At 43.6% G+C, this 27492-nt stretch overlaps 1 protein-coding gene across 8 annotated transcripts in view; it reads left to right on the forward strand.

The window, feature by feature from the left end:
• CCDC57 (coiled-coil domain containing 57) overlaps positions 1 to 27492 on the forward strand; it is a 137549-nt gene that overhangs the window by 105062 nt on the left and 4995 nt on the right. For all 8 annotated transcript variants that reach the window (XM_053304116.1, XM_053304118.1, XM_053304120.1 and 5 more), the window contains 3 exons: positions 507 to 643; positions 6276 to 6401; positions 8802 to 8994. In XM_053304116.1, the coding sequence (XP_053160091.1) occupies positions 507 to 643; positions 6276 to 6401; positions 8802 to 8994 (456 nt within the window). The remainder of the gene's footprint in view (positions 1 to 506; positions 644 to 6275; positions 6402 to 8801; positions 8995 to 27492) is intronic.

Consider the following 27492-nt stretch of genomic DNA (forward strand, 5'->3'; position numbering starts at 1 on the left):
ATCAAAGATAGCCGGATAAAACATGAACAGAGTATTTGTTGCTCATTCTTGGCAATGGAGACCTTCAGTACTGGCAGTAGGAGGTCAAGGTGGCAACTGAATGTTGCATAACAGCAAAAAGCCCTTTTGTGTACTTTTAAGTATTTATAAGGCCTCCTGGAATAAATGCTTGCGTTCCCCTACCCCGCCGGGAATAGGAAACAATGCAGAATGACATTATTATATAACAAAATTGAAGTCAAAATAGATGCCTTGTAAGAGAATTTTATTTTAAAGTTCGAGTTCTCTGGCCCAGCCTCTGGAGTTGAGATGTAAAGGTCATAGCCTGAAAAAGATATTCCCAGACTCAGTTCCTACACATCTCTTTAATGTTATACACTGAGACCTTGCCATGCTGTGTAAAAACTGTCATGCATAGCAGTTGGTTGTTGGCAAAAGGGTGCCTTTGGTTAAAAATGCCAAGTTAGGTGCCATACTGTCACATATTTATGTTGTTATATTAATAGGATTTAAGGATGCCAAGAGCTCAAATCAGCCTCAAGATCACACTTTCCCTGGTACCCTCTGTCTTAAGGAATTTGCCAGAGAGACTAAGCACCGTCTTTTAGCTTTAGAACATCTTCAGTACCAGCTCACAACACAGGTAATGAGGTCTACTCTTATAGGCAATATGTCAGTACAGTTTAGAACAGGCATCCCCAAACTGCGGCCCTCCAGATGTTGCTGAACTGCAACTTCCAGCATACCCAGCCACAAAAAATTGTGTCTAGGGATGCTGGGAGTTGTAGTTCAGCAACATCTGGAGGGCCGCAGTTTGGGGATGCCTGGTTTAGAACGTTGGCATACCACCCTGTGCTGTATGTACTGGAGTATGTGGTGAGCTAGTATGGTGTGGTGGTTAGAGTGTTGGACTAGGATCAAGGAGACCTGAATTCAAATCCCCATTCAGCCATTAAACTCATGGGGTGACTCTGGGCCAGCTGCGTATCTCTCAGCCTAACCTACCTCACCGGGTTGTTGTGAGGATAAACATAACCATGTACACTGCTCTGGGCTCCTTGGAGGAAGAGCAATGTATAAATGTAGTTTGTAAATAAGTAAGCAAACAAGCTTTTATATTATTGTTTCTATTGCTGCTGCTATGTATCTTTTATGGTTATATTGTGCTTGTTTTTAAATCTTTTAATCAGATCTGTATTTTTATATTTTAGCTAATATATTAATTATTTTTGTAGTCTTTGTGATTTTTGTAGTCTTGTGTTAGCTTTTGTGTGAACTGCCTTGAGATTGTCTTACTGAAAGGCAGTATCAAAATTTAACAATTAAAAAAATCAAATAATATTGGCTTCACGCCTGGCTCTGAGCAAGCCTGCCCTGAGTATGCCAAATTCTCTCTGTTGGTCACAGGACATTGTGTGCAAGCTGTACAAAAGCCCAGCTCTGGACTGGAGAGTGGAAAGGAGCGTGCAGTGCACTATGCATGCTGTACTTTCACTATGTCTGTTTTACAGTAATCACTCTGATGCCATGCTAGAACCCAGCTGCCTGTGTACAACTCAGTATTGCTCCAATGTGAGGACTGTATCAGTTTCTCCTCTGTGTCTCTTCCAACACCATTGAGGCAGCTTGAGATATTAAAGGAGAAGCAGCAAATATACTAGAAGGTTTAGAATGTAAGATCTAGAGGAAGAGGTTGTTATTTTTCTTTTTCTTAAATAGTGTCATCTATGTGCATGGTGCTTTACACAAAGAGCCCTGTCCCAAAGGGCTCTCCATCTCAAATCAACAAAAGAGAAAGTGGAGGCAGAGACAGACTGGGGAAAGTATATGTGATTATTTTCATTTACATCTATTTAGATTCCGTTAGCAACAGTGTAAGGAGACTTAAGGAGTTAAGCCAAATGTTTCACAGTTGAAGGAGCTTGAAATCGTTTAACTTGGAGAAAGAAAGTTTGGGGGATATCTTCCTACATGGCAATTTTGAAACTCTGCCATATTTGCTATCTTGTGTGACAGTAATTCTTTGTAAAAAGGAGAGAAATATGCACAGCTGGAAAAGCACTGAGATGATCACCTCCCCTTGGCACCTCCATTATCTTATTTCTCTAGTTAGTACTTTACGTGCTAACTAGGGCTTTTGAACAGTGAGCACTTGCCAGCAGTAATAAGGATGTCTAAAACCAGCCTAGTAGAGGTTGCAAGAAAATAAGAAATTACATTGCTGAATTAGGCCAAGAACTGCTTAGTCTAACCTTCTGTGTTCAATAAAGGCAAGCCAGATCTCATGCAAGATCATTTACAAGGTTTGAGCATGATTGCTTTCCCACTATTTGTATCCAGCATCTGATTCTGTAGGATACTGCCTCTGAACATCAACCTTTTATAGGGTGTGTTCTTATAGGGGCTTGACAAATTCTTGAAGGACAAGTCTATCAGTGGCTACTAGTCTTGATAGCTATAGGCTGCCTCCAGGCTCAGAGGCATGAGGCCTCTGAATCTCAGTTGCAGGGGAGCAACAGCAGGAGAGGGCACATGCCTTCATCTACTGCTTGTGGGCCTCCCAGAAGCATCTGGTGGGTCACTGTGGGAATGCTGGGCTGGATAGACCTTGGGCCTGACCCTGCAAGGCTCTTCGCCCTGAAGCTCTACTACTACCACCACTACTATGAATATTTATATACCACTTTTCAACAAAAGTTCTCAAAGCCGTTTACACAGAAAAATAAATAAGATGCTTCCCTGTCCCAAAAGGTCTCACACTCTGAAAAGAAACATAAGGTAGACACCGGCATCAGTCACTAGAAGGACATTGGAAACCTGGGACTGGATAGGGCCAGTTGCTCTCCTCCTGCTCAATATAAGAGAATCACCACTTTTAAAAGTGCCTCTTTTTGCAGTTCAAGGGGCTTGTATGTTCTTACCTTTCTCTATAAATGTATTTAATCATTTCCTCTTAACAACAAGCTTGGGTAACCATGTTCCTGTCCATTTGGAAGTGAAACAAAGCCACCCACAAGTAATGGTTTCTGAATGCTTGGAAAACTCCCTAGCTGTGCAGAAGTATTATTAAATTTATTTATTATTTTTACTTTTTATATCCCACTCTTCCTCCAAGGAGCCCAGAGCGGTGTACTACGTACTTAGGTTTCTCCTCACAACAACCTTGTGGAGTAGGTTAGGCTGAGAATTTGAGAAACCTAAGCTTTGAAGAAACCAAAAACATCCTTTGCTTCCAGAATGTACAGAATGCTTTGGGCATCAGCTGAAGGAAAATAAAAATGGAGAGGAAATGTGATGGTGGGGAATTGCCTGCTTTTAAACCCTAACAGTTTATTGTATCCTCTAGAGTGGATTAGGATGGGGAGGATGCATGCAATAAGGTTACAAAGCTCTCTTCCCCATGCTTTATGAGGAGCTTTTAGGAGGGAGGAAAGGAAAAGGAACACTTTTTCCTTTTCTCACTTTCCAGAAACCCCCTCACCACACAACCCTGACTACATAGCAGTAAAGTGCTAAGGTTTGGGCTGCTAGCCAGCCAGAGGGAGGTTTCAGGAGGGGAAAATAGGAAAGTGACAGCCAGACAGTGTCAAATGTCTCCTGTTCAAGGCCAGTTGAAGCTCTGAACAGAAGCACTCCTGTTAGGAGCCGGGGATATAATGCAACATTTTGTTTCAGGTCCTCACTTGTCCCTTTTTAAAAGCTCCTAAAAGCCATATGAGGTGCCTTTCAGATATAGAAACAGTGATGTGGGAGCCGCTTTCCCATGCAGTGATCCCATGAGGGTGGGAGTTGGATTTGAATTGAATGACACAATCACATGGGCAGAGCAAACTGCATGGGTCTTTCTATCACTGAGTGCTTGAGAAATGCAGCTCTTTGCAGTTGCTTCTATGTCTGAAGGGCATCTGAGCTAGTGGCTTTCACCCCTTGTGGTTAAGAATTACATAAAGTTAAACATTAGTTTTGTGCCGTGACCCCTCTACTCCCATATTTGCTTTGGGAGTCAGCACACTGAAGTGGCACACTGTGTAGATGTCTGAAGAGAATCCCTGGGGTTCCTGTGATTCCTACAAGCTTGGAGGAGCTTCCTTGGAGTCAATGACCTGCAGTGAAGCATTTCTGGAGAGGCTATTGGTTCATGCTTCTTATGTCAAAATTAGGGCAAAGGAGATGGCTGCTCCTCTGCTCGATGCTTCTCTCCCAATTGCCAGGATCACCCAAAGCAGGGAGTTTCCTAGCTATTCACCCTTTCCCTCAGTGAGAGGAAGGGAGAAAGAACTGCTGGGGAGCTTATCACTAAAATTGTATGTTAGAATTTGCATGATAAAATTTTATTTTAAAAAGATAATTTCATCAACCGTCATATTGATTCATCTATTCTTATCCAATTTGCCACCAGCTTTTAAACAAGAAAAATAAGATCAAAACATTCCTTTTAATCAAAATGATGATAAGAGCAATTCATCCATTCTACATCTACAAAACTCCTAAAATGTTTAATTAGTTTATTTTTTAAAACAATTAAACAATTTAGGAGTTTTGGGGGTGTGGAATAGATGCATTGTTCATAATTGTGATTAAAAGGAGTGTTTTCAGAGGGATGAATACTATATTAATTGATTAAAAGAAAGTGGCAAGTGGATGAATAGGTACAATGGTTAGTGAAATTATTGGCTGACATTCCCACTAACTGCATGGCATGCTGGGAAGGAGTGTCCCTACAGTGGGCCACTTCCTTAACCCCACAGAGCTGATTGTGCATGCTGGTTTGAGTTTCTGGAGGTCATGCAGCCCTGGAGGTCATGCAGCCCTCTGGAGTGGAGGCACTTGTAGGGGAAATATATATAAGTGAAAATTGCCTCCCCTTCTTACATGATCAGCTCTGCAGGACGAGGTTTGTTGCAAAGACACTTCTTCCTGGTGTGCAATAAACAAAATGGTTAGGGGGGATGTCGGCCATTAAGGTTGTTCTCATTGAGGTTGTACTCAGGTTGTGAGAGCTTCCAGGATCAGGACCAAACCTGGTTTTCCACTGCCAGGTAGCCTGGGTTTTGTACCAGTGAGGTAGAACATGCACACACCCTCCAACCTCAATTCCCAGTTGTGTGAAAGCTTGGGTTGCTGACAGCCCGAGCTTCCATAAAACTGGGTGGAAGGAGCAGCCAGGCAGTGGGGAATTTCCCAAATCACTGTGCTCCTTGCACAGTGCATTGTGGGATTCCAGAGGATGTAGTTGGGTTTCCACCATCCTCCTCGCCACTCCAGGAATGCTTGTGCACTGATTGTGTGGGTGTGGGGCAGGGTGGGGCTAGGAGCAGGGAGGATTGGGGGCAGGGGAGCAAGTTTGCTCCTGCCTTCCCCTCAGCCTTCCCCAGCCCTTAAGGTCATGTGAATGACCTTATTATCTTTTTACAACAATGCTTAGCATCCAGTCTAGTACTTGTGCAAGTAGTTGAGGGACCCTCAGAGTAAGATTTTGGGAGGTGGGGTATAGATTGCAGAAGGAAAAGGGAGACAGGCAAAAATTGCTTCTCCCTCCTTACACTAGTGGAAGAGTTCCACACATAGTACTAGTCTGGATGTTTCCCATTATTTTCACCATTGCACACATAGATACAAACAGGAAGAAATAAACAGAAGATGAAACAGTAACAAAAGAGGTGAAAGCAGGCAAACTGGAGCCCAGAGATGGTAAAAAATTGTTTGGGACTAAGCCTTTTGGGAACTTTGGTCAAGCATTAGACCTATTAAGAATTCATGAAAGGATATATGTGTGGTTGCAGTGGTTGCTCACAAACCAGATATTTGTGTTTTTCAGTAGCATCCTAGACAACAATTGCTGAGTAGAAATACTTCCTCTCATTTTATTATGGCCTCTTTCTCACTAAAACATTTCTAAGCAATATGTATTTGCTTTGTAGATGTGGGAAGTTTGTGATGCCTTAAACAACAGTAGGCTGTGTTTGTGCACATAACTGCATGCTCTGGAACTCAGTAAAGTTCATTGATGTAAACATCCATAACAGGTTGAAGGATTGCATTCTCATAAATCAAGGTGGTGACTGAAGTTTAGGAGGGAATAGCACGAACTCAGTTTTGACCATGATTGGGTGGTGGGGAGTAAGGGTGAGTCAAGAATGGAAGCTTTTTCTTAACGGTCTATTCTTTTTCTTATATTATTAATTCTTTTGGTAATATATCCCATTTAATGATTACATATATTACATATAGATGAGCTTGTAATAAACGAAACGTATGGCTTCTTTTCATGGCAGGAATTACAGTATGCACAGCAAAAGCATGCCTCAGGAAAATGTTCTCATTTTGTTGAGAGCTTAAATAACAAAGATGTTCCATGTAACAGTAGTTGTAGCAAAGAAGTGGAAGTCCCTTTGAAACAGGTATGGTACAAGTCCAACATTTTATACCCTTAGTTAGGCCCTGTGCAGTGTAATCCTAAACACAGTTACTTAGAAGCAAGTCTTACTAAGTTCAGTGGGACCTCCACCTTAGTAAGCATGCCTAGGATTGCAGTAAATTGATAATTATTAATAAGTTAGGAAATTAGCATTGCCTTTAAAATTCAGAATGTTGGCTATTCAATAATGCAGTGTAACTTTACTTTATCCCCTTTGTAACAAATTTGTTTCAAATTAGTAGGGATGTGCATGAATCGTGATTCAATACATGATTCGGAACACATCCCTAGCCCCTTTAAAATGGAGGAGAGCAGGTGCATACCTGCTCCTCCACTTCTTGCTCCCACTTCCTGAGTCTCCTGGGTGACAGCACACCAGTGTGCATAACCAGCTGGGGATAGCGCCACCAATTCAGGAAGTGGCAGCGAGTGGCAGAGAAGCAGGTATGCACCTGCTCTCTTCTGTTTTAAAGGGGCCGGGGATGTGTTCTGAATCGTGTGTCAAATCACAATTCGTGCACATCCCTACTAAATGAATGCACCACTGAGAGACCTAAAAGGCCAAGCTGAAGACAGATAATCCTGGAGAGAATCTATCTATGTGGTCGCTAAGAGTTAACACTGACTTGATGGTACTTAATCATTCAATCAGTATGTTACATCCAAGTGAACAGATCAGAGCCTAATACTTCTGCTGCTTTAGTTTTTAAAATAAAGAAAGGACAGGCACTAGTGCAAACACAAGACAGGGAATCTCAAAGGACCACTGGCATGTTGTTTATTAGGTCAAATACATTTCAAGTATATGTTTCATGCCTCAAGACCAGATCTATATTCAAATCATGCTACAACCATTACGTTTTTTCCTTTTTGATACATTATTTCATCCTGCCTGTTGATGAGCAAATATCTCTTGTAGACATAGGCTGGTTGCCCTGACTCATCAATGGCTAACCTGTGGCATAGGCAGCAAGAATTTTTGCAATGCCTAGGCAGGAGCAGGAGGGCCTGTGGACCTGGCTATAACATATAAGCCTTCTGCCTGTCTTACCATATGTTTCCTGCTCAATAGACTTAAGCAAAACCACTCCATGGCACAGAGGACCTCATACATACCCTCGTGTGTATGAGAGTGATGCTGTCTCATACTGAGGACTTGGATGTGTGGCACACTGGCTGACATTCATACCAACGAGGCACCAATGCTTCTAAAGAGTTCAACTAATTCAACTCCATTGCTCATACAGTGGGGGCGGGGGGATGTTGACAATCTCCCCTTCCTCCAGAAGCACTCAGTGCCACCCAAAAATGTGTCCCTGACAGTTGTACAACCATAAGAGGCATATTTGTGGGTAGCACAGAGTGTTTCCAGAAAAAAGGGAAGTGGAGAAATTCAGCACATACAACCCCCCCCCCCCCGGTGCAAGCTTGTGTGGCATTAGTCTGAAACTCTTCAGAAGCACTGATGCTACACTGGTGCTTCTCCTGTAGCACCAATGCTTCACTAGTCTTGATGTCAGCTACTTTATTTATCTATCTGTCTGGCCGTCGGTCAGTTTCCATCCCTTACCTTCAGCATTGCTGCTCCCGGGATGGCTAACATGTTATAAAAGCAATTTAAAACAGTTAGAACATTCCACACATTGATAAACACTAAAACAAGACAGGAAAAACATAAAAACCATAGTAGCAATATAAAAACCAATTCAATCATAGATTAACAAGCCTGAGAAAAGAAAAAAATAATCACTCAGCACCAAAATGACCAAAGAGCTGGCACCAGAGTGTTCCACAGGCAGGGCACCACAGCCAAAAAGGCCTTCTCCCTGAGACCTAATCTCAGAAGGTGGGTATACCCAGAGAAGGGCCTCTGAGGATGATCTTAGTGCATAGAAAGGTTCATGTGAGAGAAGGTGTTCCTTCAGATATCGAGGTCTTAAGTCATGTAGAACTTTAAAAGTAAGGGTTTGACCACATTGCCCTATAGGCCATTAAATCCCCCCTCTCCTCTTTTCCTGAGAGAGTCAAGAGCCTACATAAAAATCTAAAATCTGTTGTTCATTATAGATGAGGATGTTAGTTATCCTCTGTGTTAAATAGGAAAAAGCTGCTTAGAATTCAAATGAGTCTTATACTCCTGTTTGCTAGATGTGCTTACCTGTGTAGACCTCAATGTGCAGCAGACTGATGGCAGTAAACCCTGATTTCAGTAAAAATTGATCTGCTTTTTCCTATACTTGTATGTTCAAAGTTAACACAGGACTGGACACATTTTGGCCCACTTGAGCCTGTGTCTGAATTATGACACTTCTGCAGCCCATTTTCAGATGTAATTGATCCAGAATGTTGGACATTGCTGAGTGCCTACTGTCATTCCCCACAGGAATCATTTGTTAGAAATCACGAAACGGTCGTGTCATGCCAGTATCAGCCACTCAGAAAAGGAAGTACCAGGCAATCCCAGGAAGGCCAGTTGTCATCATCAGGTGCTCATAGTTCCCTGCAGGACATATGGCAGATTCTAGAGATGGGATCAAGCCCTTCTATTCTCAGCCCTCAGAGCAACAATGATCAAGGTAAGCATGATACGGAAAGCAGGAGTTATTTAACTTGACTATTAGAAACAGGACAACAATGTCCTGTAACACCAACACAAGTACATATTGGAATGGCCCAATAAATGAAGAGGGGGATAGGTAGGGTCAGAGATTGGTTGAGTGAGGCAGTGGACAATGGCCCTGGGCCTTTGGGGTGGAGATGGGGTCCAACGCATCCCACCAGTTTCCAGTCTGACCCTTGCAAATTTTGAAAGCAAAGCAGGATTAGAAAAAGGTACTGCCAACAGCCACCTCTCTTCACCCTGCACTCCACTTTAAAGCTTGCAAGGGTCTGTTTCCTTCTCCATATGCTCCACAATGCCCTTTCACAGCAAGGGTTGTATCAGGAACTGGGAGGAGGGAGCTTGAAAAGAGTGTGGTGCAAAAGACAGAGATGCCAGAAGCCTCCATCTTTCCTTCCCCACTTTAAAGCCTGTCAGAATTGGGGCAAAAAACTCCCCCAACTTCAGATATACACTGATGGGGTCTGAGGTGTTGGTGATGGACCAGGAGAGAGATCTTAGGGTCATGGTGGACAGCTTGTTGAAAGTGTTGAGAGTGCGCGGCAGCTGTGAAAAAGGCCTATTCCATGCTTGGGGTCATTAGGAAGGGGGTTGAAAATAAAAATGCTTATATCTCAATGCCCTTATACAAATTTATGATACAGTCACATTTGGAGCACCGCATACAGTTCTGGTCACCATATGTTAAGAAGGGCATTGTAGAACTGGAAAAGGTGCAGAAGAGGGCAAGCAAGATGGTCAGGGGCCTGGAGCACCCTCTTTATGAGGCAAGGCTACAGCATCTGAGACTCTTTAATTTGGAAAAGAGGTGACTATGGGGAGACATGGTAGATGTTAATAAAATTATTCATGGGGTAGAGAGAATGGACAGAGAGAAAATTTTCTCCCTCTCTCACAATACTAGAACTAGGGGTCATCCCATGAAACTGAAGGTTGGGAATTTTAGGATCAACAAAAGGAAGTACTTTTTCACACAGCACATAATTAATCTATGGAATTTTCTGCCACAGGATGTGGTGAAGGCCACTTGCTTGGATGGCTTTAAAAGAGGCTTAGATAACTATCAGTGGCTACAAGTCTGATGGTGATAGCCCACCTCCAGAGCCAGAGACAAGATGCCTCTGATTCCTAGTTTCAGGGGAGCAACAGCAAGAGAGAGGATATCCCCTCACCTCTTGCCTGTGGGTTTCTCAGAGGCATCTGGTGGGCCACTGTGTGAAACAGGATGCTAGGCTAGATAGGCCTTGGGCCAGTCCAGCAAGGCTGTTCTTAAGAATCAGACTGCAGCTCCCAGCTATTCCCTGTGACTCCTACATCTCCCCCATTTACTAGGGATGTGCACGGAACTGGTTCAGAGGCCCTTTATGGGCTTCCAAACCAGTTCAAAAGGTGGACAGTTCTGCCTGTTCAGTGGCAGCAGGGGTGCTGCTTTAAGACTGGGGGAGGTTGCACTTACTCCTCCCTCCGCTATTCCCCCGCTGGTGCTCCTTTTTCCCAAAGTTCATTGGGGCAGCAGTGTACCTCCCTGCCACCCCGTTGCCCCTGTTGACCAGATACAACCGGAAGTATCCGATGTACCTGAGTGCACTACCTGCCCCCCCCCCCACCCGGAGGAGGGGGCTCATGGTACATATATCAAGGGCCTTCTGAGATCTGGAGCCAGCTCTGCCCTACTTGTGGCACTTTGCAGGATAAACATATACACCTCCACCCAAAGAATCAGTGACTCACATGTTGTGCAGCATAATGCAGGTGGTGGCAGATTGTCACCACCTGCAATATGCTACACAACATGCGAGTCAGCTGCTGCAGGCTTCTAACAAATTACTCATGGTCTTGTGTTTTTTGCACAAGAGCGCAAATACTTAAAGAAGTGGTTCTGCACTTCGGAAACATTACATAGATTGGAAACATGTTGCTTGACTATCACTGACATGTTTCTCATTTAAGTAGCACTTCTGGAGCTTGGGCACACTACTTTAGGTATTGGTGCTCTTGCACAAAAGTGCAAGACTATTGGTGCTACATTAGAACAGCAGCACAGCACAGGTAGGTCAGCGTCACCCACATAACATGTGGGCCAGTAGGTGTAAGTTCAGTTGTCCACTACTTACTCTGCTTCAGTGATTTTCAGTGTCTTCTCTAAAAGACAGCTTGCATACCACTACTGATCTTTTCCTCCAATACAGATGCAAGGGAATGCAGGGTGCACTGAAGAGAGCATCCTCCGTTCCCTTGGGGTGACAGAAAGGTCCAACAGGCCTGGCTATTGCTCCACATAAACTGAGTATGCCCTGTGTCCCCTGCATTGTGTCCCCTACTCCTTTTAGTTCTCAGAAATGCTCTTCACGCCTTACTCTAGTTGTACTCTGAGACTGTTGTAATACTGCCACCCTCTGGGATTATTAGTTTGATTTAGCTGAGAGACCCTTTCACAGCTCTCAGTTAGTTACATGATCCACTTTTAATAAAAACCTGCCAATGAGTGAATGTAAATGTAAGTTACCCATCCTCATGACACAAGCCTTGTCTGGAACAGGTGTAAATGCATATCTCTAATACAGCTCTGAACTCAGAAAAAGGTTCCAGCCTCAAATTGGTATGTTAAGGGATGCCAAAGGACATATAGTAACTGATTCAGAGAAGATCAAACAGAAATAGGAGTATACTTAAAATCTGTACAGCAAGGATGTCAACATCCAAAATACTCTAGAAGACATTCCCTACTTGCAAGAACCTCTAGTACAGGAAGATGAAGTTAGATCAGCACTCTGGTCATTACTAGGTTGGAAGGCTACAGGAAATTGATGGAATAGCTACAGAAATATGGCAAGCAACAGAAGAATCAGTCAAGGCTCTAACCAAACTATGCCAGCAAATCTGGAGAACAAAACAGTGGCCAACAGATTGGAAAAGGTCAGTCTACATACCTGTACCCAAGAAAGGAGACTGAACAGATTGCGCAAACCATCGCACAATATCCTTAATTTCACATGCAAATAATGCTCAGGATCATCCAACACAGATTAGAGCCCTATGTGGAAAGGAAAATGCCGGATGTTCAAGCAGGTTTCAGAAAAGGCTGAGGAACAAGAGACATCAGTGCTGCTGCACGCTGGATAACTGAGAAACCCAAAGAATACCAGAAAGAAGTCAATATGTGCTTTATTGACTATAGAAAAGCCTTCAATTGCATCGACCATGTCAAGTTGCGGAAAATCTCCTTGTTCAGAACATCTCATTGTTCTCGTGAGAAACCTATACACAGGACAGGATGCCACTGTCCAGACAGAAAATGGTGAAACAGACTGGTTCCAGATCGGCAAAGGAGAAAGACAAGGCTGTATACTTTCTCCTTATTTATTCAGCTTATATCCTGAATGTATATTGAGAGAAGCTGGATTGGAAAAAGAAGAGTGTGGTTTTAAAGTTGGAAGAAGAAACATAAATAACCTGCACTATACTCATGACACCACTCTGATAGCTGAGAATGCGGATTATCTGCAAGCTCCAGTAATGAAAGTCAAGGAGCACAGTGAAAAAATGGGACTACGACTAAATGTAAAGAAGACTAAACTAATGTCTATGGGTGCAGCAACCAGCCTCAAAATTGATAATGAAGACATTGAAGTGGTGCATAGCTTCTGCCTTTTAGGATCGACCATCAACAATAAAGGACCCAGCAGTCAAGAAATACACCACAGACTAGCACTTGGTAGGGTTGCAATGAAGGCCTTGGAAAAGATATGTAGATGCCATGACGTGTCTATACCTACAAAGATTAGAATCATTCGGACAGTGGTTTTTCCCATGACACTCTATGGATGCGAAAGCTGGAGTTTGAAGAAGCAAGATAGAAAAAGCATTGAAGCTTTTGAACTTTGGTTGTTGGGGAAGACTTTTGAGGATACCATGGACAGCCAGGAAAACAAACAAATGGATCATAGCACAAATCAATACAGAATTTTCACTGGAGGCACAGATAACCAGGCTCAAACTTTCATACTTTTGACACATTATGTAAAGACCCAGCTCCCTTGAGAAGTCCATAATGCTTGGAAAAGTTGCAGGAAAGAGAAGAAGAGGATGACCAGCTGCAAGGTGGATGAACTTGATTAGAATAGCAATAAATGCACCACTGAGAGACATTAAAGGCCAAGTTGAAGACAAATCATCCTGGAGAGAATCTATTTATGTAGTCACTAAGAGTCGACACTGAATTGACGGCACTTAATCAATCAATCAATCAATCAAATACATTCTAGTCTGTATTTCATGGCAAATGCAGCAATTTTGAATTATTTATTTATATTATAGTAGGTATCTCAGAAATAAACCTTGCAATGCAAAGAGAAACACTAAGGCTACAAATCCTATTAAAGAAAAAGATATGTAATAGCAGAAGCAGGTCCTAGATTAAGTCTGCAATCCTGAACATACTTACTAAAATTCTATTGAACTCTTTTCTGACTGTATATGTTGCTGCTGTTCATATTTAGGATTGGTCTGTCAGCATACGGCCCTGCCAAGAGCTCTGTCTCTCTATGCATTTACTTCGTGTGGATTCTGAACAGTGGATTGTAAGAGAGTGTACCTCTTGCTTCTGCAGGGATTGCCTGCTTTTGTTGGAAAATAGAGAGTTTCTCGAGTTCCATGGATTCTCTAAAAAATTATAGAAAATATTTACATCTGCAAACAACAACAAACATCAGGAGTCCCCAACTGTTCCCCCAACCCCTCAAAATGCATCATGGATAAGGCTGCATGTGTATTCTTCCCACCTGTTGCTATACAATATCACTTGAAGTAAAGGGCAGCACAAGTGCTTGCCCTATGGCTCAGGAAAGCAATTATGAGGGAAGGGAAAGATCTTGTGCATTCCTTGAGCCCAGTCCCCTTCACATACAGATCCTTTTGGCAGTGAAGGAGGGCTACCCCATTGCTGCCAAAAGGATTGTGAGGAAAGGGGAAATTGGGCTCCTGATGCATTTTAATGGATACCTACTCTTATGTACATTTTTATCATTTGATGTATTTCAATGTCCTTTGCTTCAAATTCCAGAAATCTGGGTGTGATTTTTTTCACTTGTGGTTTTTGTTGTAGATTCAGAACCTTTCAAAGATTTGTGGTTAGCAACCTTATTAACGTTTCTAAAACATTAGATAAATTCATGGAGGACAAGCTATAGGCCACCTCCAGCCTCAGAGGCAAGATGCCTCTAAATACCAGTTGCAGGGGAGCATCAGCAAGAGAGGGGACACACCCTCACCTCTTACCTGTGGGCTTCCCAGAGGCATCTGGTGAGCCACTGTGTTAAATAGGATGCTGGACTAGATAGGCCTTGGGTCTGATCCAGCAAGGATGTTCTTTTCCCTCTGAAAATACTTCTAATACTCTTGTTTACTGTAGTCCCTTTTTTGTTGATCTTCTTTTATCCCATCTAAAATCACTGTTGTTTTTAGTTTAGCTCAGCTCATCTTTCCTGCCTGTAATAACTAACTAACCATTTGTGTCTCCATTATTAGATGTCTCTATGCCTTGTTTTTAATTTTGTCCCTGCAGGCATCCATGTTCGTTATATGAAACCACCAGACAGTTGTACAAAGTGAACAGTATCTCTCCAGAGTAGCCCTAGAACTATGATTCGTTACTTAAGATTTGCCAAGGGCTTTAGAAAGAGAAAGTGCATGAATGCAGTTACACATGCTTATTACATCCTTGTGTGATATCACAGATGTATGTAGATGTTTGTGTGTTACAGCAGGTTGATTTCAGCCCAGGATTTCAGGTGTGCTGCTGGTGATTAGTGTGATTCATGTGCTACATTGAAATTCTTTGGTGGACTCAGAGAGAGGAGAGATACTGCAGGTCATGAACCTATTGATAAAACAAGGCATGTGTTTGCACATGCAGATGTCACAGTAGCTTTCCCAATGTTCCATACCCCCAACTGGTGAAACTTAATTGGCAGCTTTACAAGGACACCCGTTTCCTAATTTAATGTGCGAATGTCCTCTCGCAATAGGAATGCTGCTTCTCAATATTGCAAATGCCCAAAGTCTAGTGCAATCTAACAGAAATTGCTGTTACTTATAGTGAAAATATTCTGTTTGGTCTGATGCATGCAGATTGATTTGGAGAAGAGTTACCTCGAAAGCTTTCCAAGCTTTCAACCTCTGGGTTTGCTAGAACCAAAGACTATAAGTCAAGTCTTTTGTGACAGCTTTGTATTATTTTGGTTTATCCTTTGGAATAAGCCAGTGGCTGACATCCTATTGCTGCATCGCAGCAGCTGCATTCCAGCTTCAGCAGCACAAGCACTCTTGGGGGCTGGGATTTTTGTTGATCTCCCCTTCCCCCAGAAGCTCTCTGTACAGTCCACAAATATGTCCCTGAGGGTTGCACAGCTCTTGGGGACACATTTGTGGTTTTCACAGAATGCTTGCCTTCTGCCCACACTGCTGAACAGGAATGCAGCCTCTGTGGCTGTGCATCCTTTAGCTGCACATACACAGCTTTAGGATGTCAGCCTCTGTGTTCTTTGAGATCTGAAACTGCTTACTCCCCAGTATGTCAGATGATAATAGGGATACCCATGTGTATTATTACACACCAATTCTCCCACCAAAGATTGATGATGGGCCCCTCTTTTACACATTGCTGAAGGATCTTTTCTGCCAGTGCTGTGCTCTGCAACATCCTATTCCCGTCCTGATTTAACAGCAAGAAGAGTGTTTGTTCTTTGGTTTAAAGATCTACTAGAAAAATAAAATTGTCCTACAATATGTTCTTGGTAGTTCAAAATGGACATCATCAGCTGTAGCATGTGAAATGACATGCTGTATACTATATGGTGCCTTATGGTCATGCATTTTCATGCATGCGTATTAGAGACCACTGCCACCTCTTTCCATTTAACTTCTGGGCAACTGGGAGAGAGGGCTGGAACCTGTAGAATGGCAATTAGAGTCGGGCAGCAAAAATTTAAAAGGCACCCCTAAAAGTCTCATCAAAAGGGAAAGCAGGACAAGACAGGAACAATAATTTTCCAGGAGCAGGTATCCAAAATCTGAGACTACCTCTGTTAAATAGGAACAGTGGGGGCAATGGCATTGTTGTGTGTCCAGTGGTGCTATGGCGCTGTTTGCTTAATGTTGCTTATTTTGTTCAGTTTCTCCATGAAGTGTTTTTCACTGAAGAGAACAAGTACATGATTGATGCTCTTCTTTTCTCTCAACAGAGCATGGACAAAGATGTAGACAATATTTTTGTAAAGATGTAGGCCATTGTCTGATTTTTGCAATTTTCTTTCTCTTTACAAGTACAAATGTTGTGCCTCACCCAAGCAGCAACTCTGTCATTTCATCTACATGTGCTACAACTGCAATTGCAAGGCAACCTTTAGATTTGACTTTGCTGGGAATGTGCAACTTTGCAAGCGCCTCAGAAATTGTGGCCCTACATTGCAGAGAGATTGTAAAAACAATTAGCGAAGCAACAGTGCAGTTCTGATTTTGCAGAGTATAGTCATCCTCAGCCAGAGGCGTAACTAGGGAAAACGGCGCCCGGGGCAAGCACTGAAATGGCGCCCCCCGTGCCCCCCCACCCTCCCAACATACTACATTATACTTAGGTTTTTCCTCACAAGCGCCCGCCGCCAAGCCAGGCCACTGACTGGCTGCCAGGTGCCAGCAAAGCAATGGGGGGGGGCGCAGGCAGCGCGGAAGGGACCGCTCGTGGGGGAGGGGGCACCGACGCGCTCCCTTGACTGCTGCAGCGCTGCTGCACTGAGCAGGAAACATTTGTATTGACAAAAAAGTAACAAAAAATTAAAAAATATATTTTTTTGTCATGGCGGCGCCCCCCACGTGACCAGAAAAGATGGCACCCGGGGCACGTGCCCCCCCTGCCCCCCCATAGTTACGCCTCTGTCCTCAGCTTTAGTTGAAAATACAGTTTTCATGTTTTGTCACACTCTGGAAGCATGCTCAACAAACATCTTTTACCCTACTGACTCAGAAGTATTACACTTCTGAAGGACACCATGTGCTCACTTATAAATAAAATTCCAAACCTCACAAATTAATTACTGTTGATACCTTTGAATCTTCAATCATGGTTCAAAGTGTTCTATTGGTGAAGCTCCTTCATGCTGCCTGATCAATTACAGATGTGTAAACTAAGTGGAAGAATAATATTTATCACCTAGAATACTACTGGTTTTATAAATAATAAACAGTGATGTTATTAGAAAGAAGACTGACTGACATCCAGACTATCCTTCCATGCATTTGGCAGGTTTTTCCATTGTGGAAGGGATGGTTTTTGTCTATCCCCACTTCCCTCTGCTGCTATCTGTGCCTCTTGAAACTATGATCCTGAGAGTTAGTTTTGGGAGAAACGAGTGGCTGCAGAAGGAAGGGATAATTGCCAAAAATACCCCTACCCACTCATGCAACAGACACATTTTGCATGTCATCGGAAAATTAGTCTGGATGTCAGCCATCGACTACATACTAATCAGAAATCTGCTAAACCAGTTGTTCCCAACTACGGTGACTAGAGTGAATGAACTGATAATAATGAAACTCAGGCTAGCAGGGATTCCAGGCTAAAACAAAAGAAAGAATGAGGACATGCCCTGCTTGCAGACTGGTGAGAAAAAGAGAGGAGGAGGGATGGAAAACATGAAACAGAAGTGTTGGGCTCTTTATCAACATGTAGAAGTTTCTAGATATGATATGTCTGTCTGTCTGTTTAAGAATGCCTATTTTCCAAGGAACTTGAGGCAGCCTAAAAAAGTTAAAATAGTACAAAACAAGATACAATAAAAGCAATGTTTCCAAAGTAAAAGCAGCAGAGAGTAAAAACAAACAGCTAGCAGAACACCCATTTATAAATGCTGGAAAAGAACATAGGAAACTGCCATATACTGAGTCAGACCATTGGTCTATCTAGCTCAGTATTTTCACAGACTGGCAGCGGCTTCTCCAAGGTTGCAGGCAGGAATCTCTCTCAGCCCTTTCTGGCGTACTGTATGCTTTGGTAGTTTGTTGGTTCAATAAAAAAATCTTGTCCTATAAAAACAAAATAAATAAATCTTGTCCTATCTTGGAGAAGCCAGGGAGGGAACTTGAAACCTTCTGCTCTTCCCAGAGCGGCTTCATCCCCTGAGGGGAATATCTTGCAGTGCTCACACATCAAGTCTCCCATTCAGATGCAACCAGGGCAGACCCTGCTTAGCTATGGGGACAAGTCATGCTTGCTACCACAAGATGAGCTCTCCTCACCACGGAGAGTTAAGGAAACATCCTTAACTGATGCAGATTAATGTGGGAGTAGGTGGTCCTTCAGGTATCTATGTCCTAAGCTATTTAGGGCTTTAAAGAAATAACCAGCATCTTGAATTATGCTGAAAAACACACTAGTAAGCTGTGCAATGAAACAATAGCAGAGTGGTGTGATCCTAGCATCTAGAACCCATCAGGACTCTTGCTACTCTGTTCTGTATTAACTGCATTTTTTTTGGAAGGACTTTCAAGGACAGCCCCACATAGAATGTATGCTAAACGATTGGTGACAAGGGTATGGCAAAGTCCCTATGATCCAGGTATGGATTTAGCTAGCCAAAGCTAGCTAAAAGCACAAAACCTTTAGCTAGTTTTTGTTGGGTTTTGTGATTATTTAGCAAAGCACCAAGGAAGCTACCACTCCAGTTACAGAGTGCAGAGTTTAGTTGTTGCAGCTATTTAAGTAACATTCATGGAGATCATGAGAGCCGGTGTGGTGTAGTGGTTAGAGTGCTGGGCTCGGACCGCGGAGACCCAAGTTCAAATCCCCATTCAGCCATGAAACTAGCTGGGTGACTCTGGGCCAGTCACTTCTCTCTCAGCCTAACCTACTTCACAGGGTTGTTGTGAAGAGAAACCTAAGTGTGTAGTACACCGCTCTGGGCTCTTGGGAGGAAGAGCGGGATATAAAATGTAAAATAAATGTAAAATAAAAGATCACTGCAGAATCTAAACTAAATTGATTTATTGATGAAGTACATTTGAGATAGGAAAGACCTATCCTATCTATCAGCTACATAATGAACAGGGTGGAGGGAGAGGGAGATGTTTTCATCTTCCCTCTACAAGGAAAGGAAGAGGACCGACTCACTACAGGAAGTACCTGAGGAGTTAAGGCAGGGGTCATAGAGTAGAGGCAAAGCAGGGACAGGTAAGGAGACCCTCACTAACTATCTCTACTCCCAATGTCCCTAGTGGTCATTAGGATAGTTGGTGCAAAAGGTCAATGCACTGGAACTCTATCTTCAACAGTTTTGTGCTTTTGGTGGTCAAGGGTACAAAAGCACCCTTGGCCACCACTACTATCTGAGCATGTAAAAGCAAACCCAAGCCCAGGAGTACTCCCTAGCTTTGAACCTGTTCTTTCAAGGGGAGTGCTACACCATCCAGAACAGGTTGACAACCTCCTCCTGGAACAGCAGGTCTCCTAACCAGGAGACTCTCTGTCTTGTCTGTATGTAACGTTAATCTTCATCCAGCCCATCACTGCCTCCAGGCACAGACTCAGAAAAGTCACTGCATTCATCTTAGAATGGCAGTGAGATGTACAGCCTGGGTATCATCAGCAGACAATATGGAGCCCTGTGGGATGCCAAAAGACAATGGCCATGGTGCCAAAGCAGAAGTCCCCCAGCACGACCCTCTGGAACCTGTCAGAGAAATAGGATCAGAGACACTGGAAAGCAGTGCCCCTTAATCTCTAGACATTCCAGAAGGATACCATGGTCAATGGTATAGAAAGGCACTGACAGATTCTGCAGGACCAACAGGAATGCACTCCCCTTGTCTAGTCTCCCAGCATAGGTAATCCATCCATCCAAACAACCCAAGACTGTTTTGGTTCCAAAACCAGACTGGAAATTGGACTGAAGCGGATCCAGATAATCAAGAATATCTGCAGCTGGATTGCCAACACATTCTTAAACACCTTGCCCAAAAAAAGGAAGTTCAAACTGGCCAGCAGTTATCCAACATGCAGGTGTCCGGGTGGGGTGGGGGTGGAGAGAGGAGGTGGCTTTTCATCAGAGAGTGAACAATTGCTATCTTGTTCTGAGCTAAGCCAGGATCTCCACCAAGGATGGGATGCCAGAACACCATGGGTCTTGGACAGCCCCAAGCACGGAGAGCCAGCAGTGCACTTTGGCTACAGCCAAGCAAGAGCACAGAAGCTGCAACAATGTTAGAACGTTGCTCCAGCAGCTTCCTGATGCAGACTGCCAGTTTTATTACTGCTCCCAGGCAGAGGGAATTGGATTCACCCCTTCCCTAAAGAAGGCCCTGTGTCCTGTGTGGGCCTTGTTTGATTTCTTAGGTGCTGGCGCCAGCAATTTGGGGGGATTTCTACAAAGACTAGTGGGTCCTCAAAGGTTGTGTCCCTAGGTTTTTCCCACCCCACCCTGTCTCATCTGCAGAACTGTCTGCCTCATCCCCCAGGAGGGGCAGTCCTGGACCCAGGGTCATGACAACTGCCAATTTCAGGTAGGTTCCTCCCTCTGCATAGGAAGTATTAATTACTCTCCCCATTCCTCCACTCGGCCAGTCCTCCTCTGGCAGCTTTTATAAGCCAAAAGGGCAAAGATCAAGCATGTGTGTGGATGAAACCAACAATCCAAGGATCCTGTCCACATTCTCAGGCTGAACAGGCTGGAAAGAATCCATAACTAAGGGACAAACAGATGCTGATGGCACCTCATATGCCACTTTCAATGTAGAGTCCAAGTCCAGCTGAATTTTGTGAGCAGTTTTACTGTGAAATGCTTAGCAAACTGGCCACAGCAGGCTATTAAGGTATCATTGATTGATTTTGTTAATCTAGATGTAAAAATCCACAAGCCACCCAAAAAGGCTCTGCTGAACAGCTTTCAGTAGACGTAATGTGGCAGAAGAGCACATTCTCTTCACTGCTATTATTAACCAACCAGAGACAGAAATTGGGGGTGGTCTAAAAATTTGATAGATAGATAAATAAATAAATTGCCATAGTATAGGCTTGACATTGGACTCTAACCTCTGTTCTGCTGGATTCAGCTTTAGATATTCTCCACTGGTGTTATAGCTGTCTCCCCTGCCATTTGATTTCCAGTAGCTCCATGGTAAACTATTAGCTCCATGGCTGGAGGGAGAACTCAGGAGTGATCTATGGCCAAGAGCGATTGATGTCCCAGGTCATTTAATCATTCCAGAGGCCAACCAGGGATTTAGTAGAACCACCCACCATATTGGGAGGAAAATTGCCTAGAGCTGTCAGAAATCCATCCAGATCCATAAGCCTCCAGAAACTGACCTTCCTAATTGGTCCTCAGCTCCACCCTTGCTGAGGTAAGGAGATGTCTAAACCCTACTAGGCAATTATCTGATCATGACAATGGAGTGATGTTAATCTCTTCTAGTCCCAGACCATCATCACCTCACTGTAACTCCCAAGGGATTTCAAAGATGTGTCCCACCACGTGGGTGAGAAGGTTATTGCTGAAATAACCTCAGACAGACCCATAGTCCTCATGGTAAACACAGAACTTGGGTCATCCCAGAGGCAGGTTCCTCAGTGTGGATACTGAAGTCCCTCAACACTAAAATCCCAGGGAACTCCAAAACCATGCAGGCAATCTTTCCATGTAGCCCAGGCATGGAGATTATTGGGTAGCAGGGTGGGCAGTACACCAACTGATCCCAAGTTCTTATCAGAATTATTTCAGATCCCATTTTTTCAAAAATGGCAAGGTAAGGCCCTTATGAGGTAAGGCTAAACATTTGAGGCTTTTTAGTTTAGAAAAGTGACTGAGACATGATAGAGATTCATAAAATTATGCATGGTTTGGAGAATGTGAATAGAGAGAAGTTCTTCCTATCTCACAACCTTAGAATCAAGATTTCTAGCACACGCAGGGTATGTTGGTGAGACAGAGATTTCACCATAGGATTTAAAGTGTTTTTTCTGAAACATCTTATGTCTAGTGGAGAAAGTCTATTGCATACTGCTTCCTTGGGCACACAGTGTTCTTAGTTTCCAGCCAGTTCAGGTTCCTGGTAGGTGATGCCTAAATGGAGAGGCTCTTCACACCAAATTTTTCCTGGATCAAAATGCAAACCTTTCTCAGGCATAAAGGAAACCATGGAGACAGTCTTTGGCTCCTTCATGTCTAAAGGTAGAGAAATTTGACTCTTACTGGATCTTTCTGCAGTAGAGGCTAGAAGTCTTCACCTCAATTCTTTGCATCGTTCAATCTCTTTACAGTAACTGGCAATACATATGTCCATTGTCTCACCAAATTCTTTGTCTTGAGCATGCACACAGTTATTAATGTGGTGTTCACCGTATATTTTCCTCAAAGTCCAACACTAGACTTGCTTTAAGTAACAGTCCCCATGTTCTCCCCTTTTCTCCAGAATAGGACAAGATGCATGTCTGGAATTTCACAGGCTTCAATGAACTTCTAGACCAAATGTACATCTAAGAATTCCTCTGCTGGTTCTGCGTGCACTAGCTCCCAAAAGGATCTCAAGTCCAGCATCTCTGTTTCTCTTTTTTAGAAAGCTAGCCACAACATTTCCTTTGGAGGCTTCTGAAAACTCTGCTCCCCTGGTTCCCAGATCCACATGGATCTGTGAAACATTTGTGCTATCAGGTGAGCATTTCTCTCTCTCCATGCCTCATCTAAGGCATGAGCATCAAACTCAGGAAATTTGAAAGGATCTGTGTATTCTTGGGGACTCTGACTTTCTCAGTATAAACAGTTGCCTCTTTCTGTGGTGTCTTGTGTCTGAGCTACTCTGGGGTTGTTTGGCACTTCTCGTGATCAACTTTGGATCATGGCTGACTCTCACCCACTTCCTCAGATCACAGAGCTATGGTGCTGAATCATCTACTTTCTTCAACAGTGCCCCTATTTTCTACTCCTGAGCAGAGCCCACATGTAGGCTTTGAGCTGCCTGCAACAATGCCCTCTGCTCCTAAATCCTGCAGGATCTAGGCACTAGGATTATCTTGCCTCACTATTGGATTGGTACCCTGTTTCCCTTTGGGTCTCTGTTTCTTTGGGGTAAAAAGTTTCTTTTGAGTTCTTCAGTCACAGTGTCACAGGAGCGAAACTGGTACTGGTCTGTCTTCTCTCCCGCAGTTTGTGGCTCTGGCTCCAAACTCCCCAGAGAGGACTGACCCTCTGGCATCTCCATTTCAAGAGCTTAAACCACCACCACCACCCCAAACATTTTTCTTCTCCTTGCATACTGCTGGAGTATGCAGCCCTGGCAGGCAGGGGCGTAACTACTATTAGGCAAGGGGAGGCGGCTGCCTGGGGGCCCCCACGCCTCGAGGGGCCCCCCAGCGGCAAGTCACATGACTATATATTGTGAATTAAGTGTGTGTGTGTGTGTGTGTGTGTGTGTGTGTGTGTGTGTGTGAGCGAGGGGCCCATTTTAGAATTTTGCCTCTGGGCCCACTCCAGCCTTGTTACACCCCTGCTGGCAGGAACAGTTTCCCTAAGGGAATTATCTGTCTTAGTTACTACAGCACCAGAGTCACTGGCTTGGAATCCCTTATTTAGGATGTCTATTTTCTAGGACAGTTTCTCTTAATGTGACTCAGTTCCTTGGATTTTAGACTTTGGAGCTACTGCTGATCTTGGGGGGTTCAAAGTTCTCATGCATCTTCTCAATGACAGTCTTTTCCCCTCATCCCTCCATCTCCTGTTCTTTCCCCATGGTATAAAGGAATTTCCATCTGACACTGACACTCCTCATTGACAAGCAAAGGGTTACTTATCTGTGTTCCTTGAGAAGCAGTCTGTTGATCTGGGATGGAGTTGGCTGCAATATGCTCTGGACCCTACTCCTCTGCTGAGGCCACCTGTCATGCCTGACTACATCTGCCTGGATTGTGACCATGGTGTGAGCATTCTCCTGATACAGCTTGCCTGAGGAACATAGGAAGTCAGATCAGTGGTCCATCTAGCTCAGTATTGTCTACCCAGACTGGCAGTGGCTTCTCCAAGGCTGCAAGCAGGAGTCTCTCTCAGCCCTATCTTGAGATGCCAGGGAGGCAACTTGGAACCTTCTATATGTGAGCATGCAGATACTCTTCCCAGAACAGCTCCATCCCCTAAGGAGAATATCTTATGGTGCTCACATGTAGTCTCCCATTCAAATGCAGACTAGTGTAGACCCTACTCAGCAAAGGGGATAATTCATGCTTGCTACCACAAGATCAGCTCTCCTCCCACAACCACAGCCAACTGTTGCTCCTGTCACTCACATTCCCTTTGCTGATCCATCCAAAGTTCAGCTCTCCATGTTTCTTCTATTTTATTTATTCATTCATTCATTTGATTTCTATACCTCCCTTCCAAAAATGGCTCAGGGCGGTTTACATTAAAACTAAACAATTAAAACCAATTAAGATTTAAAAACAGAGATTATAAAATACCATAAAACAATTAACAGTTAAAACATAAAACAGTTTAAAACCCTGGAAAACCAGGTTACAAGAAGTTTAAAACATTTACAATAGTTTAAAAACCCTGGAAGGCCAAGCCAAACAGATGGGTTTTGAGGGCTCTCCTGAAGGCCAATAATGAATTCAAATTACGGATTTCTGCAGGAAGTGCATTCCACAGCCAAGAAGCAGCTACAGAGAAGGCCCGCCTCTGAGTCACCACCAGACGTACCGGTGGTAACTGGAGATGGACCTCTTCAGATGACTTTAATGTGTGGTGAGGATCATGCAGAAGAAGGCGCTCTCTAAGGTAACCTCGACCTAAGCCGTTCAGGGCTTTAAAGGTAATAACCAGTATTTTATATTTTGCCCAGAAACATATCGGCAGCCAGTGCAACTGTTTCAAAACAGGCATAATATGGTCTCTCCGGGTTGCCCCAGAGACCAGTCTGGCTGCCACATTTTGAACTAACTGAAGCTTCCGAACTATGTACAAAGGCAGCCCCACATAGAGTGCATTGCAATAGTGCCTGGAGGTTACCAGCTGATGCACTACTGTTTTGAGGTTGTCCTCTTCAAGGAACGGGCACAGCTGTAGAATCAGCCAAAACTGGAATTTTTGTCACAAAAACTCCAAAAATATCAAAACCAAAACTTCTTCCTGCTTTGTAAACGTTTGCTCTGATTCCTTCTAACAAAACCCAGGTCTGTCTCAGCTTGGGCCCTGCGAACAACAGCTACTCAGAATGTCTGGGTACAAAAAACAAATCTGTGCTTTATGAAAGAGTGTGAAAATCTGAATCCTGCTTCTAACACCGTGTGGCAATCATGTTGTGTTGAAGGCCTGGACACTTGCTCTGCCATCTGAGTGCCTTCCTTGCATCCAGGCCCCAAACCTCAGCAGGTATGGCCTAAGACCTTGCTAAACCCTTTTGCTCACTCTTGAACCCCTAAAATGGGTGTAGCACATTCAGCTACTTGACCAAAAATCTAAAGCAGAAGAGATTTCAAAACCAAGAATCTATTAAGTAGCATGAACATTAGAACATAAAAAGAGGTTTGCTGGATCAGGCCCAAGGCCTATCTAGTAAAGCATCCCCTTCCCCATTGTGATCCATTTGATGCCTCTGAGAATCCCACAAGCAGGGTGTGAAAGCAGGCCCTCTCTTCTGCCACTGCTCCCCTGCAACTGATATTCAGAATTATACCGCTTCTGTACCTGGGAGTAGCATACATCTATCAAGACTATGGAAGTATTAATTGTGACAGTTATTAATTATTAACTCATAGACTTGTCCTCCATGACTTTGTCTAACCCCTCTTTTAAAGCCATCCAAGCTGGTGGCTATCACCACCTTCTGCATCAGCAAGTTCTATAGACTAATTAAGTGCTGTGTGAAGAAGTACTTCCTTTTGTCTTAGCAGTGAAATGCTTGTCATTATGATGGCTGAGTCAATTTGGGGCAAGGGCCTATATCAGTGCTATTTACGGTTTTTCAAGAGAGAACCATTTGGCAAAACAAAAAGCAAAACAAAGCCTCAATGCAAGAGCCATTTCCCACTGCACTGACCTCTGCACAGTCAGTGCTACAGTTTCCCCAGTGCTGTGAGGGGCAGCTTTAAGAGCAACAGAGTCCTGCCGAGCCCAGCAGCCTTAGAGCTCTTGGGAAAGTGCTGGGAAGGACTACACTTCCCAGTGCATTCTGCACACCTTTCCAGATGTAGTGGTGTGCACGGAACCGCAACTCCGCAGGGCGGTAGGGTACGTTCCTGCTGCCCCTCCCCCCGTTCCAAGTCAAATGGCTTCAAAAGCCTCACTGCGCGTGCACACATCACACGCGGCACGTCCATGCATCAGGCCCCAGGTCCTGACCGGTCCGGAGGCCCTTAGAATGGGCTCTGGACCGGTCCATGCACATCCCTACCCAGATGTCACTGGAGCTCAATAAGGCTCCCTTTTGCTTAAAGCTGCCACCACCACCACCCAGCACTGGGGAAAGCACTGGGCTGTGTGGTGGGAACAGTTGTGTCTGCATGGTGTTGGGGTGTGTGTGAGGCAGTGTACTGTATTTGGTTTTGGCCAAAGCTTTGCACAGTCTTTAAAGGCTGTTATGTCCTTCGGTATGCTTTTTGCTACGTTCTGCCGTATCGCCATTTGATGACCTGGAACATTTACACTTCATCTGTTAGAAATGAATCATCTTGAACCAGATGCTTTCCAGTCTCTGTCCTGCCTTACCTACCAGAATATGGAGTACATCATCTATTAGATTGCTGAAATGATATATAGGAGTTAAGTAGAATGCATCGGTTGAACAAGGGATAATTTTGGGCTGTATGGCTTCCACTCTTGTTTTATTTTTAGAGCTCCTACCGTTAGAGAATTACAATAACATGTAAAAAGATGCCAAAGGGTAGAAAAATTGGTGATAAACAGATTTACAATAGATGTTCTACTGCAATATTTTAATTTGAATGACAAAAACCACTTTTACGATAGTGAATTATTTTTGGCCCAGTTGTCTGTGCTGAAATTGTGCTCTTATTGGGTCATAAGTAATCTTATGACTCTTGACTATAGGACACAATTTCAACACTTTTTCCATCATGTGGATAAAGAACTAGACAATGAGAGGGCTGGGTAGAATATTAACCAATAAGGAGATGTGAACTCTTTTCTGGCTCAATGCATGGTGGAGCCTGCAATTTTTGTTCTGTGTTACATAAGACTTTTCATCTTCCAAGTGCTTTACAAATATTAACTCATTTGATTTTTCTATCCTTGACAATCGTCAGAGTCAAGCTGCTAAATGTGGGAGTGAGAGAGATTTGTGGAAATGCAATATGCATGATCAAAACTTCCATCATTTCAGTTGTGTCTGAATACTTGTATTTCTGTCTAGCTAAGGCACAACCACATGTTTCAAAACCTAGACTCCAATAACAGTCTCA

Source organism: Hemicordylus capensis, chromosome 2, assembly GCF_027244095.1.
Source record: "Hemicordylus capensis ecotype Gifberg chromosome 2, rHemCap1.1.pri, whole genome shotgun sequence".
NCBI lineage: Eukaryota > Metazoa > Chordata > Lepidosauria > Squamata > Cordylidae > Hemicordylus > Hemicordylus capensis.